Source organism: Scyliorhinus torazame, chromosome 23 (genome assembly GCF_047496885.1).
Source record: "Scyliorhinus torazame isolate Kashiwa2021f chromosome 23, sScyTor2.1, whole genome shotgun sequence".
In the NCBI taxonomy this organism is placed as follows: domain Eukaryota; kingdom Metazoa; phylum Chordata; class Chondrichthyes; order Carcharhiniformes; family Scyliorhinidae; genus Scyliorhinus; species Scyliorhinus torazame.
In genome coordinates, this window is record NC_092729.1 from 87,557,744 (window position 1) to 87,576,334 (window position 18,591).

At 45.3% G+C, this 18,591-nt stretch overlaps 1 protein-coding gene across 1 annotated transcript in view; it reads left to right on the forward strand.

The window, feature by feature from the left end:
- Positions 1 to 18,591, forward strand: part of LOC140399658 (voltage-dependent calcium channel gamma-6 subunit-like) — an 86,285-nt gene that overhangs the window by 42,002 nt on the left and 25,692 nt on the right. The window contains 1 exon segment of the mRNA XM_072489203.1: positions 7,236 to 7,310. Within this exon segment, the coding sequence (XP_072345304.1) occupies positions 7,236 to 7,310 (75 nt within the window).

Genomic DNA, 18,591 nt, shown 5'->3' on the forward strand with positions numbered 1-18,591 from the left:
GTGTCGAGGGAGCTTTACTCTGTATCTAACCCCGTGCTGCACCTGTACTGGGAGTGTTTGATGGGGACTGTGTAGATGGAGCTTTACTCTGTATCTAACCCCGTGCTGTACCTGTCCTGGGAGTGTATGATGGGGACAGTGTAGAGGGAGCTTTACTCTGTATCTAACCCCGTGCTGTACCTGTACTGGGAGTGTTTGATGGGGACAGTGTAGAGGGAGCTTTACTCTGTATCTAACCCCGTGCTGTACCTGCCCTGGGAGTGTTTGATGGGGACAGTGTCGAGGGAGCTTTACTCTGTATCTAACCCCGTGCTGTACCTGTCCTGGGAGTGTTTGATGGGGACAGTGTGGCGGGAGCTTTACTCTGTATCTAACTCCGTAATGTACCTGCCCTGGGAGTGTTTGATGCGGACAGTGTAGAGGGAGCTTTACTCTGTATCTAACCCCGCGCTGTACCTGTCCTGGGAGTGTTTGATGGGGACAGTGTAGAGGGAGATTTACTCTGTATCTAATCCCGTGCTGTACCTGTCCTGGGAGTGTTTGATGGGGACAGTGTAGAGGGAGCTTTACTTTGTATCTAACCCCGTGCTCTACCTGTCCTGGGAGTGTTTGATGGGGACAGTGTAGAGGGAGCTTTACTCTGTATCTAACCCCGTGCTGCACCTGTCCTGGGAGTGTTTGATGGGGACAGTGTAGAGGGAGCTTTACTCTGTATCTAACCCCGTGCTGTACCTGTCCTGGGAGTGTTTGATGGGGACAGTGTAGAGGGAGCTTTACTCTGTATCTAACCCCGTGCTGTACCTGTCCTGGGAGTGTTTGATGGGGACAGTGTAGAGGGAGCTTTACTCTGTATCTAACCCCGTGCTGTACCTGTCCTGGGAGTGTTTGATGGGGACAGTGTAGAGGGAGCTTTACTTTGTATCTAACCCCGTGCTCTACCTGTCCTGGGAGTGTTTGATGGGGACAGTGTAGAGGGAGCTTTACTCTGTATCTAACCCCGTGCTGCACCTGTCCTGGGAGTGTTTGATGCGGACAGTGTAGAGGGAGCTTTACTCTGTATCTAACCCCGTGCTGCACCTGTCCTGGGAGTGTTTGATGTGGACAGTGTAGAGGGAGCTTTACTCTGTATCTAACCCCGTGCTGCACCTGTCCTGGGTGTGTTTGATGGGGACAGTGTAGAGGGAGCTTTACTCTGTATCTAGCCCCGTGCTGTACCTGTCCTGGGAGTGTTTGATGGGGACAGTGTAGAGGGAGCTTTACTCTGTATCTGACCCCGTGCTGTACCTGTCCTGGGAGTGTTTGATGGGGACAGTGTCGAGGGAGCTTTACTCTGTATCTAACCCCGTGCTGTACCTGTCCTGGGAGTGTTTGATGGGGACAGTGTAGAGGGAGCTTTACTCTGTATCTAACCCCGTGCTGTACCTGCCCTGGGAGTGTTTGATGGGGACAGTGTAGAGGGAGCTTTACTCTGTATCTAGCCCTGTGCTCCACCTGTCCTGGGAGTGTTTGATTGGGACAGTGTAGAGGGAGCTTTACTCTGTATCTCACCCCGTGCTGTACCTGTCCTGGGAGTGTTTGATGGGGACAGTGTAGAGGGAGCTTTACTCTGTGTCTAACCCCGTGCTGTACCTGTCCTGGGAGTGTTTGATGGGGACAGTGTAGAGGGAGCTTTACTCTGTATCTAACCCTGTGCTGTACCTGTCCTGGGAGTGTTTGATGGGGACAGTGTAGAGGGAGCTTTACTCTGTATCTAACCCCGTGCTGTACCTGTCCTGGGAGTGTTTGATGGGGACAGTGTAGAGGGAGCTTTACTCTGTATCTAACCCCGTGCTGTACCTGTCCTGGGAGTGTTTGATGGGGACAGTGTCGAGGGAGCTTTACTCTGTATCTAACCCCGTGCTGTACCTGTCCTGGGAGTGTTTGATGGGGACAGTGTAGAGGGAGCTTTACTCTGTATCTAACCCCGTGCTGTACCTGCCCTGGGAGTGTTTGATGGGGACAGTGTAGAGGGAGCTTTACTCTGTATCTAACCCTGTGCTGTACCTGTCCTGGGAGTGTTTGATTGGGACAGTGTAGAGGGAGCTTTACTCTGTATCTCACCCCGTGCTGTACCTGTCCTGGGAGTGTTTGATGGGGACAGTGTAGAGGGAGCTTTACTCTGTGTCTAACCCCGTGCTGTACCTGTCCTGGGAGTGTTTGATGGGGACAGTGTAGAGGGAGCTTTACTCTGTATCTAACCCCGTGCTGTACCTGTCCTGGGAGTGTTTGATGGGGACAGTGTAGAGGGAGCTTTACTCTGTATCTAACCCTGTGCTGTACCTGTCCTGGGAGTGTTTGATGAGGACAGTGTAGAGGGAGCTTTACTCTGTATCTAACCCCGTGCTGTACCTGTCCTGGGAGTGTTTGATGGGGACAGTGTAGAGGGAGCTTTACTCTGTATCTAACCCCGTGCTGTACCTGTCCTGGGAGTGTTTGATGGGGACAGTGTAGAGGGAAGTTTACTCTGTATCTAACCCCGTGCTGTACCTGTCCTGGGAGTGTTTGATGGGGACAGTGTAGAGGGAGATTTACTCTGTATCTAACCCCGTGCTGTACCTGTCCTGGGAGTGTTTGATGGGGGCAGTGTAGAGGGAGCTTTACTCTGTATCTAACCCCGTGCTGTACCTGTCCTGGGAGTGTTTGATGGGGACAGCGTAGAGGGAGCTTTACTCTGTATCTAACCCCGTGCTGTACCTGTCCTGGGAGTGTTTGATGGGGACAGTGTAGAGGGAGCTTTACTCTGTGTCTAACCCCGGGCTGTACCTGTCCTGGGAGTGTTTGATGGGGACAGTGTAGTGGGAGCTTTACTCTGTATCTAACCCCGTGCTGTACCTGTCCTGGGTGTGTTTGATGGGGACAGTGTAGAGGGAGCTTTACTCTGTATCTAACCCCGTGCTGTACCTGTCCTGGGAGTGTTTGATGGGGGCAGTGTAGAGGGAGCTTTACTCTGTATCTAACCCCGTGCTGTACCTGTCCTGGGAGTGTTTGATGGGGACAGCGTAGAGGGAGCTTTACTCTGTATCTAACCCCGTGCTGTACCTGTCCTGGGAGTGTTTGATGGGGACAGTGTAGAGGGAGCTTTACTCTGTGTCTAACCCCGGGCTGTACCTGTCCTGGGAGTGTTTGATGGGGACAGTGTAGTGGGAGCTTTACTCTGTATCTAACCCCGTGCTGTACCTGTCCTGGGTGTGTTTGATGGGGACAGTGTAGAGGGAGCTTTACTCTGTATCTAACCCCGTGCTGTACCTGTCCTGGGAGTGTTTGATGGGGGCATGTGGTGGGAGCTTTACTCTGTATCTAACCCCATGCTGTACCTGTCCTGGGAATGTTTGATGGGGACAGTGCAGAGGGAGCTTTACTCTGTATCTAACCCCGTGCTGTACCTGTCCTGAGAGTGTTTGATGGGGACAGTGTAGAGGGAGTTTACTCTGTATCTAACCCCGTGCTGTACCTGTCCTGGGAGAGTTTGATGGGGACAGTGTCGAGGGAGCTTTACTCTGTATCTAACCCCGTGCTGTACCTTTCCTGGGAGTGTTTGATGGGGACAGTGTCGAGGGAGCTTTACTCTGTGTCTAACCCCGTGCTGTACCTGTCCTGGGAGTGTTTGATGGGGACAGTGTAGAGGGAGCTTTACTCTGTATCTAACCCCGTGCTGTACCTGTCCTGAGAGTGTTTGATGGGGACAGTGTAGAGGTAGTTTACTCTGTATCTAACCCCGTGCTGTACCTGTCCTGGGAGTGTTTGATGGGGACAGTGTGGAGGGAGCTTTACTCTGTATCTAACCCCGTACTGTACCTGTCCTGGGAATGTTTGATGGGGACAGTGTAGAGGGAGCTTTACTCTGTATCTAACCCCGTGCTGTACCTGTCCTGAGAGTGTTTGATGGGGACAGTGTAGAGGGAGTTTACTCTGTATCTAACCCCGTGCTGTACCTGTCCTGGGAGAGTTTGATGGGGACAGTGTCGAGGGAGCTTTACTCTGTATCTAACCCCGTGCTGTACCTTTCCTGGGAGTGTTTGATGGGGACAGTGTCGAGGGAGCTTTACTCTGTGTCTAACCCCGTGCTGTACCTGTCCTGGGAGTGTTTGATGGGGACAGTGTAGAGGGAGCTTTACTCTGTATCTAACCCCGTGCTGTGCCTGTCCTGAGAGTGTTTGATGGGGACAGTGTAGAGGGAGTTTACTCTGTATCTAACCCCGTGCTGTACCTGTCCTGGGAGAGTTTGATGGGGACAGTGTCGAGGGAGCTATACTCTGTATCTAACCCCGTGCTGTACCTTTCCTGGGAGTGTTTGATGGGGACAGTGTCGAGGGAGCTTTACTCTGTGTCTAACCCCGTGCTGTACCTGTCCTGGGAGTGTTTGATGGGGACAGTGTAGAGGGAGCTTTACTCTGTATCTAACCCCGTTCTGTACCTTTCCTGGGAGTGTTTGATGGGGACAGTGTCGAGGGAGCTTTACTCTGTGTCTAACCCCGTGCTGTACCTGTCCTGGGAGTGTTTGATGGGGACAGTGTAGAGGGAGCTTTACTCTGTATCTAACCCCGTGCTGTTCCTTTCCTGGGAGTGTTTGATGGGGACAGTGTAGAGGGAGCTTTACTCTGTATCTAACCCCGTGCTGTACCTTTCCTGGGAGTGTTTGATGGGGACAGTGTCGAGGGAGCTTTACTCTGTGTCTAACCCCGTGCTGTACCTGTCCTGGGAGTGTTTGATGGGGGCCGTGTAGAGGGAGCTTTACTCTGTATCTAACCCTGTGCTGTACCTGTCCTGGGGGTGTTTGATGGGGACAGTGTAGAGGGAGCTTTACTCTGTATCGAACCCCGTGCTGTACCTGTCCTGGGAGTGTTTGATGGGGACAGTGTAGATGGAGCTTTACTCTGTATCTAACCCCGTGCTGTACCTGTCCTGGGAGTGCTTGATGGGGACAGTGTAGAGGGAGATTTACTCTGTATCTAACCCCGTGCTGTACCTGTCCTGGGAGTGTTTGATGGGGACAGTGCAGAGGGAGCTTTACTCTGTATCTAACCCCGTGCTGTACCTGTCCTGGGAGTGTTTGATGGGGACAGTGTAGAAGGAGCTTTACTCTGTATCTAACCCCGTGCTGTACCTGTCCTGGGAGTGTTTGATGGGGACAGTGTAGAGGGAGCTTTACTCTGTATCTAACCCCGTGCTGTACCTGTCCTGGGAGTGTTTGATGGGGACAGTGTAGAGGGAGCTTTACTCTGTATCTAACCCCGTGCTGTACCTGTCCTGAGAGTGTTTGATGGGGACAGTGTAGAGGGAGTTTACTCTGTATCTAACCCCGTGCTGTACCTGTCCTGGGAGTGTTTGATGGGGACAGTGTGGAGGGAGCTTTACTCTGTATCTAACCCCGTGCTGTACCTGTCCTGGGAATGTTTGATGGGGACAGTGTAGAGGGAGCTTTACTCTGTATCTAACCCCGTGCTGTACCTGTCCTGAGAGTGTTTGATGGGGACAGTGTAGAGGGAGTTTACTCTGTATCTAACCCCGTGCTGTACCTGTCCTGGGAGAGTTTGATGGGGACAGTGTCGAGGGAGCTTTACTCTGTATCTAACCCCGTGCTGTACCTTTCCTGGGAGTGTTTGATGGGGACAGTGTCGAGGGAGCTTTACTCTGTATCTAACCCCGTGCTGTACCGGTCCTGGGAGCTTTTGATGGGGACAGTGCAGAGGGAGCTTTACTCTGTATCTAACCCCGTGCTGTACCTGTCCTGGGAGTGTTTGATGGGGACAGTGTAGAGGGAGCTTTACTCTGTATCTAACCCCGTGCTGTACCTGTCCTGAGAGTGTTTGATGGGGACAGTGTAGAGGGAGTTTACTCTGTATCTAACCCCGTGCTGTACCTGTCCTGGGAGTGTTTGATGGGGACAGTGTGGAGGGAGCTTTACTCTGTATCTAACCCCGTGCTGTACCTGTCCTGGGAATGTTTGATGGGGACAGTGTAGAGGGAGCTTTACTCTGTATCTAACCCCGTGCTGTACCTGTCCTGAGAGTGTTTGATGGGGACAGTGTAGAGGGAGTTTACTCTGTATCTAACCCCGTGCTGTACCTGTCCTGGGAGAGTTTGATGGGGACAGTGTCGAGGGAGCTTTACTCTGTATCTAACCCCGTGCTGTACCTTTCCTGGGAGTGTTTGATGGGGACAGTGTCGAGGGAGCTTTACTCTGTGTCTAACCCCGTGCTGTACCTGTCCTGGGAGTGTTTGATGGGGACAGTGTAGAGGGAGCTTTACTCTGTATCTAACCCCGTGCTGTACCTTTCCTGGGAGTGTTTGATGGGGACAGTGTCGAGGGAGCTTTACTCTGTGTCTAACCCCGTGCTGTACCTGTCCTGGGAGTGTTTGATGGGGACAGTGTAGAGGGAGCTTTACTCTGTATCTAACCCCGTGCTGTTCCTTTCCTGGGAGTGTTTGATGGGGACAGTGTAGAGGGAGCTTTACTCTGTATCTAACCCCGTGCTGTACCTGTCCTGGGAGTGTTTGATGGGGGCCGTGTAGAGGGAGCTTTACTCTGTATCTAACCCTGTGCTGTACCTGTCCTGGGAGTGTTTGATGGAGACAGTGTAGAGGGAGCTTTACTCTGTATCTAACCCCGTGCTGTACCTGTCCTGGGAGTGTTTGATGGGGACAGTGTAGAGGGAGCTTTACTCTGTATCTAACCCCGTGCTGTACCTGTCCTGGGAGTGTTTGATGGGGACAGTGTAGAGGGAGCTTTACTCTGTATCTAACCCTATGCTGTACCTGTCCTGGGAGTGTTTGATGGGGACAGTGTAGATGGAGCTTTACTCTGTATCTAACCCTGTGCTGTACCAGTCCTGGGAGTGTTTGATGGGGACAGTGTAGAGGGAGCTTTACTCTGTATCTAACCCCGTGCTGTATCTGTCCTGGGAGTGTTTGATGGGGACAGTGTAGAGGGAGTTTACTCTGTATCTAACCCCGCGCTGTACCTGTCCTGGGAGTGTTTGATGGGGACAGTGTAGAGGGAGCTTTACTCTGTATCTAACCCCGTGCTGTACCTGTCCTGGGAGTGTTTGATGGGGACAGTGTAGCGGGAGCTTTCCCCTGTATCTAACCCCGTGCTGTACCTGTCCTGGGAGTGTTTGATGGGGACAGTGTAGAGGGAGCTTTACTCTGTATCTAACCCCGTGCTGTACCTCTCTTTTTCTATCTCTCCGCTCCAGTTTCGTCTTGTTCATACTTCCCGTTCTTCACTTCGGCCGAAAATGCTAAAATAATGGACGGAGAAGTTGAGAAATGTGAGTTCTGTCTGTCTCGGTCGGGGATGTGCCTTGGGTGTCTGTCAGCCTATTAGAGCGGCTGACATGGGAGCTACAGAGTTCCAGTCGGCCCATCGAGTTGGCTCTCCCATTCACTGAGATCCTGACTGAGCGATGTGACAGTCCTCAATCTCCCACTCTCTCTCGCCCCAACCCCATCACCGTCGGTTACCTCGTCGATTGACAGTCTCACTCGGCCCTGAACGCACGGAACAGCCAGCCTCTCCAGGTCCCTGTGGTCAGGAATTCCACACACTCACTCCCCTCTGTGTGAAGGCCATCCTCCTCATCTCTGTCTTCAATGAACTCCTCCTCACTCGGAGATTGTCCACTCTGGTCCTAGACTCTCGCACAAGAGGAAACATCCTCCCAATATCGATCCTGTCAAACCCCCCCAACCTCCCCCCCCCCCCCCCCGAGAATCCTTCATGTCTCAATAAGCCCGCCCCTCATTCGTCGAGATTTCAACAAGTCCAGGCCCTCTCCTCGTAGGACAATCCCTCCCGACCTGGGATCGGCCGAGGCGACCTCCTCCGGACTGCCACTTCCTGAGATAAGGCGACCGAAATGTGTTCTGGTTATTCCAGGTGTGGCTCTAACTAGTGCCTTGTCGAGTTTGAGCAGGACGTCCTCATTTGTAAACTCCGCGTCCTTCGAAATACAGGCCAACGTTTCATTTCCCGGCCCTGCTGAGTTTAGAAGCCACGTTTGTGCGGCGTAAGTGCGCCAAATGCCTCCGAGTTGCAGCTTTCGCTGCCTCGCTCCATTCAAACGCGATTCAGCTCCTTTATCTTTCCTACCAAGGTGCACGACTTTCGTATTTTCGTGCTTCACATCGCGCCTGCCGCGGTTCGTTTTGCAAGCTCCTCACCTGTCGATTTCCCCTGTCTGTAATAATAATAATCTTTATTGGCACAAGTGGGATTACATTAATGCGGCAATGACGTTACTGTAAAAATCCCCTCGTCGCCACATTAGTAATAATCTTTATTAGTGTCACAAGTAGGTTTACATTAACCCGGCACTGACGTTACTGTGAAAATCCCCTCGTCGCCACATTAATAATAATCTTTATTAGTGTCACAAGTAGGCTCACATTAACCCGGCACTGACGTTACTGTGAAAATATCCTCGTCGCCACATTAATAATAATCTTTATTAGTGTCACAAGTAGGCTTACATTAACCCGGCACTGACGTTACTGTGAAAATCCCCTCGTCGCCACATTAATAATAATCTTTATTAGTGTCACAAGTAGGTTTACATTAACCCGGCACTGACGTTACTGTAAAAATCCCCTCGTCGCCACATTAATAATAATCTTTACTAGTGTCACAAGTAGGCTTACATTAACCCGGCACTGACGTTACTGTAAAAATCCCCTCGTCGCCACATTAATAATAATCTTTATTAGTGTCACAAGTAGGCTTACATTAACCCGGCACTGACGTTACTGTGAAAATCCCCTCGTCGCCACATTAATAATAATCTTTATTAGTGTCACAAGTAGGCTTACATTAACCCGGCACTGACATTACTATGAAAATCCCCTCGTCGCCACATTGATAATAATCTTTATTAGTGTCACAAGTAGGCTTACATTAACCCGGCACTGACGTTACTGTGAAAATCCCCTCATCGCCACATTAATAATTTTTATTAGTGTCACAAGTAGGTTTACATTAACCCGGCACTGACGTTACTGTGAAAATCCCCTCGTCGCCACATTAATAATAATCTTTATTAGTGTCACAAGTAGGCTTACATTAACCGGGCACTGACGTTACTGTGAAAATCCCCTCGTCGCCACATTGATAATAATCTTTATTAGTGTCACAAGTAGGCTTACATTAACCCGGCACTGACGTTACTGTGAAAATACTCTCGTCGCCACATTAATAATAATCTTTATTAGTGTCACAAGTAGGTTTACATTAACCCGGCACTGACGTTACTGTGAAAATCCCCTCGTCGCCACATTGATAATAATCTTCATTAGTGTCACAAGTAGGCTTACATTAACCCGGCACTGACGTTACTGTGAAAATCACCTCGTCGCCACATTAATAATAATCTTTATTAGTGTCACAAGTAGGCTTACATTAACCCGGCACTGACGTTACTGTGAAAATATCCTCGTCGCCACGTTAATAATAATCTTTATTAGTGTCACAAGTAGGTTTATATTAACCCGGCACTGACGTTACTGTGAAAATCCCCTCGTCGCCACATTAATAATAATCTTTATTATTATAACAGTAGGTTTACATTAACCCGGCACTGACGTTACAGTGAAAATACCCTCGTCGCCACATTAATAATAATCTTTATTAGTGTCACAAGTAGGCTCACAGTAACCCGGCACTGACGTTACTGTGAAAATCCCCTCATCGCCACATTGATAATAATCTTTATTACTGTCACAAGTGGACTCACATTAACCCGGCACTGACGTTACTGTGAAAATACTCTCGTCGCCACATTAATAATAACCTTTATTAGTGTCACAAGTAGGTTTACATTAACCCGACACTGACGTTACTGTGAAAATCCCCTCGTCGCCACATTGATAATAATCTTTATTAGTGTCACAAGTAGGCTTACATTAACCCGGCACTGACGTTACTGTGAAAATCCCCTCGTCGCCACATTAATAATAATCTTTATTAGTGTCACAAGTAGGTTTACATAAACACGGCACTGACGTTACTGTGAAAATCCCCTCGTCGCCACATTAATAATAATCTTTATTAGTGTCACAAGTCGGCTCACATTAACCCGGCACTGACGTTACTGTGAAAATACCCTCGACGCCACATTAATAATAATCTTTATTAGTGTCACAAGTAGGTTTACATTAACCCGGCACTGACGTTACTGTGAAAATACCCTCGTCGCCACATTAATAATAATCTTTATTAGTGTCACAAGTAGGTTTACATTAACCCGGCACTGACGTTACTGTGAAAATACCCTCGTCGCCACATTAATAATAATCTTTATTAGTGTCACAAGTAGGTTTACATTAACCCGGCACTGACGTTACTGTGAAAATACCCTCGTCACCACATTAATAATAATCTTTATTAGTGTCACAAGTAGGTTTACATTAACCCGGCACTGACATTACTGTGAAAATACCCTCGTCACCACATTAATAATAATCTTTATTAGTGTCACAAGTAGGCTTACATTAACCCGGCACTGACGTTACTGTGAAAACCCCCTCGTCGCCACATTAATAATAATCTTTATTAGTGTCACAAGGAGGCTTACATTAACCCGGCACTGACGTTACTGTGAAAATCACCTCGTCGCCACATTAATAATAATCTTTATTAGTGTCACAAGTAGGCTTACATTAACCCGGCACTGACGTTACTGTGAAAATATCCTCGTCGCCACGTTAATAATAATCTTTATTAGTGTCACAAGTAGGTTTATATTAACCCGGCACTGACGTTACTGTGAAAATCCCCTCGTCGCCACATTAATAATAATCTTTATTATTATAACAGTAGGTTTACATTAACCCGGCACTGACGTTACAGTGAAAATACCCTCGTCGCCACATTAATAATAATCTTTATTAGTGTCACAAGTAGGCTCACAGTAACCCGGCACTGACGTTACTGTGAAAATCCCCTCATCGCCACATTGATAATAATCTTTATTACTGTCACAAGTGGACTCACATTAACCCGGCACTGACGTTACTGTGAAAATACTCTCGTCGCCACATTAATAATAACCTTTATTAGTGTCACAAGTAGGTTTACATTAACCCGACACTGACGTTACTGTGAAAATCCCCTCGTCGCCACATTGATAATAATCTTTATTAGTGTCACAAGTAGGCTTACATTAACCCGGCACTGACGTTACTGTGAAAATCCCCTCGTCGCCACATTAATAATAATCTTTATTAGTGTCACAAGTAGGTTTACATAAACACGGCACTGACGTTACTGTGAAAATCCCCTCGTCGCCACATTAATAATAATCTTTATTAGTGTCACAAGTCGGCTCACATTAACCCGGCACTGACGTTACTGTGAAAATACCCTCGACGCCACATTAATAATAATCTTTATTAGTGTCACAAGTAGGTTTACATTAACCCGGCACTGACGTTACTGTGAAAATACCCTCGTCGCCACATTAATAATAATCTTTATTAGTGTCACAAGTAGGTTTACATTAACCCGGCACTGACGTTACTGTGAAAATACCCTCGTCGCCACATTAATAATAATCTTTATTAGTGTCACAAGTAGGTTTACATTAACCCGGCACTGACGTTACTGTGAAAATACCCTCGTCACCACATTAATAATAATCTTTATTAGTGTCACAAGTAGGTTTACATTAACCCGGCACTGACATTACTGTGAAAATACCCTCGTCACCACATTAATAATAATCTTTATTAGTGTCACAAGTAGGCTTACATTAACCCGGCACTGACGTTACTGTGAAAACCCCCTCGTCGCCACATTAATAATAATCTTTATTAGTGTCACAAGGAGGCTTACATTAACCCGGCACTGACGTTACTATGAAAATCCCCTCGTCGCCACATTAATAATAATCTTTATTAGTGTCACAAGTCGGTTTACATTAACCCGGCACTGACGTTACTGTGAAAATCCCCTCGTCGTCACATTAATAATAATCTTTATTAGTGTCACAAGTAGGTTTACATTAACCCGGCACTGACGTTACTGTGAAAATCCCCTCGTCGCCACATTAATAATAATCTTTATTAGTGTCACAAGTAGGCTCACATTAACCCGGCACTGACGTTACTGTGAAAATCCCCTCGTCGCCACATTAATAATAATCTTTATTACTGTCACAAGTAGGTTTATTTTAACCCGGCACTGACGTTACTGTGAAAATCCCCTCGTCGCCACATTAATAATAATCTTTATTGTCACAAGTAGGCTCACATTAACCCGGCACTGACGTTACTGTGAAAATCCCCTCGTCGCCACATTAATAATAATCTTTATTAGTGTCACAAGTGGACTCACATTAACCCGGCACTGACGTTACTGTGAAAATACTCTCGTCGCCACATTAATAATAATCTTTATTAGTGTCACAAGTAGGTTTACATTAACCCGACACTGACGTTACTGCGAAAATCCCCTCGTCGCCACATTAATAATAATCTTTATTAGTGTCACAAGTAGGTTTACATTAACCCGGCACTGACGTTACTGTGAAAATCCCCTCGTCGCCACATTAATAATAATCTTTATTAGTGTCACAAGTCGGCTCACATTAACCCGGCACTGACGTTACTGTGAAAATCCCCTCGTCGCCACATTAATAATAATCTTTATTAGTGTCACAAGTAGGCTTACATTAACCCGGCACTGACGTTACTGTGAAAATACCCTCGTCGCCACATTAATAATAATCTTTATTAGTGTCACAAGTAGGCTTACATTAACCCGGCACTGACGTTACTGTGAAAATCCCCTCGTCGCCACATTAATAATAATCTTTATTAGTGTCACAAGTGGACTCACATTAACCCGGCACTGACATTACTGTGAAAATACCCTCGTCGCCACATTAATAATAATCTTTATTAGTGTCACAAGTCGGCTCACATTAACGCGGCACTGACATTACTGTGAAAATCCCCTCATCGCCACATTGATAATAATCTTTATTAGTGTCACAAGTAGGCTCACATTAACCCGGCACTGACGTTACTGTGAAAAGCCCCTCGTCGCCACATTGATAATAATCTTTATTAGTGTCACAAGTAGGTTTACATTAACCCGGCACTGACGTTACTGCGAAAATCCCCTCGTCGCCACATTAATAATAATCTTTATTAGTGTCACAAGTAGGTTTACATTAACCCGGCACTGACGTTACTGTGAAAAGCCCCTCGTCGCCACATTAATAATAATTTTTACTAGTGTCACAAGTAGGTTTACATTAACCCGGCACTGACGTTACTGTGAAAATACTCTCGTCGCCACATTAATAATAATCTTTATTAGTGTCACAAGTAGGTTTACATTAACCCGGCACTGACGTTACTGTGAAAATACCCTCGTCGCCACATTAATAATAATCTTTATTAGTGTCACAAGTAGGTTTACATTAACCCAGCACTGACGTTACTGTGAAAATCCCCTCGTCGCCACATTAATAATAATCTTTATTAGTGTCACAAGTGGACTCACATTAACCCGGCACTGACATTACTGTGAAAATACCCTCGTCGCCACATTAATAATAATCTTTATTAGTGTCACAAGTCGGCTCACATTAACGCGGCACTGACATTACTGTGAAAATCCCCTCATCGCCACATTGATAATAATCTTTATTAGTGTCACAAGTAGGTTTACATTAACCCGGCACTGACGTTACTGCGAAAATCCCCTCGTCGCCACATTAATAATAATCTTTATTAGTGTCACAAGTAGGCTTACATTAACGTGCCACTGACGTTACTGTGAAAATCCCCTCATCGCCACATTAATAATTTTTATTAGTGTCACAAGTAGGTTTACATTAACCCGGCACTGACGTTACTGTGAAAATACCCTCGTCGCCACATTAATAATAAACTTTATTATTGTCACAAGTAGGCTCACATTAACCCAGCACTGACGTTACTGTGAAAATACCCTCGTCGCCACATTAATAATGACCTTTATTTGTGTCACAAGTAGGCTTACATTAACCCGGCACTGACGTTACTGTGAAAATACCCTTGTCGCCACATTAATAATAATCTTTATTAGTGTCACAAGTAGGTTTACATTAACCCGGCACTGACGTTACTGTGAAAATACCCTTGTCGCCACATTAATAATAATCTTTATTAGTGTCACAAGTAGGCTTACATTAACCCGGCACTGACGTTACTGTGAAAATACGCTCGCCGCCACATTGATAATAATCTTTATTAGTGTCACAAGTAGGTTTACATTAACCCGGCACTGACGTTACTGTGAAAATACCCTCGTCGCCACATTGATAATAATCTTTATTAGTGTCACAAGTAGGCTTACATTAACCCGGCAGTGACGTTACTGTGAAAATCCCCTCGTCGCCACATTAATAATAATCTTTATTAGTGTCACAAGTCGGCTCACATTAACCCGGCACTGACGTTACTGTGAAAATATCCTCGTCGCCGCATTAATATTAATCTTTATTAGTGTCACAAGAGGACTCACATTAACGCAGCACTGACATTACTGTGAAAATCCCCTCGTCGCCACATTAATAATAATCTTTATTACTGTCACAAGTGGACTCACATTAACCCGGCACTGACGTTACTGTGAAAATACCCTCGTCGCCACATTAATAATAATCTTTATTAGTGTCACAAGTAGGTTTACATTAACCCAGCACTGACGTTACTGTGAAATTCCCCTCGTCGCCACATTAATAATAATCTTTATTAGTGTCACAAGTAGGCTTACATTAACGTGCCACTGACGTTACTGTGAAAATCCCCTCATCGCCACATTAATAATTTTTATTAGTGTCACAAGTAGGTTTACATTAACCCGGCACTGACGTTACTGTGAAAATCCCCTCGTCGCCACATTAATAATAAACTTTATTATTGTCACAAGTAGGCTCACATTAACCCAGCACTGACGTTACTGTGAAAATACCCTCGTCGCCACATTAATAATGACCTTTATTTGTGTCACAAGTAGGCTTACATTAACCCGGCACTGACGTTACTGTGAAAATACCCTTGTCGCCACATTAATAATAATCTTTATTAGTGTCACAAGTAGGTTTACATTAACCCGGCACTGACGTTACTGTGAAAATACGCTCGCCGCCACATTGATAATAATCTTTATTAGTGTCACAAGTAGGTTTACATTAACCCGGCACTGACGTTACTGTGAAAATACCCTCGTCGCCACATTGATAATAATCTTTATTAGTGTCACAAGTAGGCTTACATTAACCCGGCAGTGACGTTACTGTGAAAATCCCCTCGTCGCCACATTAATAATAATCTTTATTAGTGTCACAAGTCGGCTCACATTAACCCGGCACTGACGTTACTGTGAAAATATCCTCGTCGCCACATTAATAATAATCTTTATTAGTGTCACAAGAGGACTCACATTAACGCAGCACTGACGTTACTGTGAAAATCCCCTCGTCGCCACATTAATAATAATCTTTATTACTGTCACAAGTGGACTCACATTAACCCGGCACTGACGTTACTGTGAAAATACCCTCGTCGCCACATTAATAATAATCTTTATTAGTGTCACAAGTAGGTTTACATTAACCCAGCACTGACGTTACTGTGAAAATCCCCTCGTCGCCACATTAATAATAATCTTTATTAGTGTCACAAGTAGGCTTACATTAACGTGCCACTGACGTTACTGTGAAAATCCCCTCATCGCCACATTAATAATTTTTATTAGTGTCACAAGTAGGTTTACATTAACCCGGCAGTGACGTTACTGTGAAAATCCCCTCGTCGCCACATTAATAATAATCTTTATTAGTGTCACAAGTAGGTTTACATTAACCCGGCACTGACGTTACTGTGAAAATCCCCTCGTCGCCACATTAATAATAAACTTTATTATTGTCACAAGAAGGCTCACATTAACCCAGCACTGACGTTACTGTGAAAATACCCTCATCGCCACATTAATAATGACCTTTATTAGTGTCACAAGTAGGCTTACATTAACCCGGCACTGACGTTACTGTGAAAATACCCTTGTCGCCACATTAATAATAATCTTTATTAGTGTCACAAGTAGGTTTACATTAACCCGGCACTGACGTTACTGTGAAAATACGCTCGCCGCCACATTGATAATAATCTTTATTAGTGTCACAAGTAGGTTTACATTAACCCGGCACTGACGTTACTGTGAAAATACCCTCGTCGCCACATTAATAATAATCTTTATTAGTGTCACAAGTAGGCTTACATTAACCCGGCAGTGACGTTACTGTGAAAATCCCCTCGTCGCCACATTAATAATAATCTTTATTAGTGTCACAAGTCGGCTCACATTAACCCGGCACTGACGTTACTGTGAAAATATCCTCGTCGCCACATTAATAATAATCTTTATTAGTGTCACAAGAGGACTCACATTAACGCAGCACTGACGTTACTGTGAAAATCCCCTCGTCGCCACATTAATAATAATCTTTATTAGTGTCACAAGTGGACTCACATTAACCCGGCACTGACGTTACTGTGAAAATACCCTCGTCGCCACATTAATAATAATCTTTATTAGTGTCACAAGTAGGTTTACATTAACCCAGCACTGACGTTACTGTGAAAATCCCCTCGTCGCCACATTAATAATAATCTTTATTAGTGTCACAAGTGGACTCACATTAACCCGGCACTGACATTACTGTGAAAATACCCTCGTCGCCACATTAATAATAATCTTTATTAGTGTCACAAGTCGGCTCACATTAACGCGGCACTGACATTACTGTGAAAATCCCCTCATCGCCACATTGATAATAATCTTTATTAGTGTCACAAGTAGGCTCACATTAACCCGGCACTGACGTTACTGTGAAAAGCCCCTCGTCGCCACATTGATAATAATCTTTATTAGTGTCACAAGTAGGTTTACATTAACCCGGCACTGACGTTACTGCGAAAATCCCCTCGTCGCCACATTAATAATAATCTTTATTAGTGTCACAAGTAGGTTTACATTAACCCGGCACTGACGTTACTGTGAAAAGCCCCTCGTCGCCACATTAATAATAATTTTTACTAGTGTCACAAGTAGGTTTACATTAACCCGGCACTGACGTTACTGTGAAAATACTCTCGTCGCCACATTAATAATAATCTTTATTAGTGTCACAAGTAGGTTTACATTAACCCGGCACTGACGTTACTGTGAAAATACCCTCGTCGCCACATTAATAATAATCTTTATTAGTGTCACAAGTAGGTTTACATTAACCCAGCACTGACGTTACTGTGAAAATCCCCTCGTCGCCACATTAATAATAATCTTTATTAGTGTCACAAGTGGACTCACATTAACCCGGCACTGACATTACTGTGAAAATACCCTCGTCGCCACATTAATAATAATCTTTATTAGTGTCACAAGTCGGCTCACATTAACGCGGCACTGACATTACTGTGAAAATCCCCTCATCGCCACATTGATAATAATCTTTATTAGTGTCACAAGTAGGTTTACATTAACCCGGCACTGACGTTACTGCGAAAATCCCCTCGTCGCCACATTAATAATAATCTTTATTAGTGTCACAAGTAGGCTTACATTAACGTGCCACTGACGTTACTGTGAAAATCCCCTCATCGCCACATTAATAATTTTTATTAGTGTCACAAGTAGGTTTACATTAACCCGGCACTGACGTTACTGTGAAAATACCCTCGTCGCCACATTAATAATAAACTTTATTATTGTCACAAGTAGGCTCACATTAACCCAGCACTGACGTTACTGTGAAAATACCCTCGTCGCCACATTAATAATGACCTTTATTTGTGTCACAAGTAGGCTTACATTAACCCGGCACTGACGTTACTGTGAAAATACCTTGTCGCCACATTAATAATAATCTTTATTAGTGTCACAAGTAGGTTTACATTAACCCGGCACTGACGTTACTGTGAAAATACCCTTGTCGCCACATTAATAATAATCTTTATTAGTGTCACAAGTAGGCTTACATTAACCCGGCACTGACGTTACTGTGAAAATACGCTCGCCGCCACATTGATAATAATCTTTATTAGTGTCACAAGTAGGTTTACATTAACCCGGCACTGACGTTACTGTGAAAATACCCTCGTCGCCACATTGATAATAATCTTTATTAGTGTCACAAGTAGGCTTACATTAACCCGGCAGTGACGTTACTGTGAAAATCCCCTCGTCGCCACATTAATAATAATCTTTATTAGTGTCACAAGTCGGCTCACATTAACCCGGCACTGACGTTACTGTGAAAATATCCTCGTCGCCACATTAATATTAATCTTTATTAGTGTCACAAGAGGACTCACATTAACGCAGCACTGACGTTACTGTGAAAATCCCCTCGTCGCCACATTAATAATAATCTTTATTACTGTCACAAGTGGACTCACATTAACCCGGCACTGACGTTACTGTGAAAATACCCTCGTCGCCACATTAATAATAATCTTTATTAGTGTCACAAGTAGGTTTACATTAACCCAGCACTGACGTTA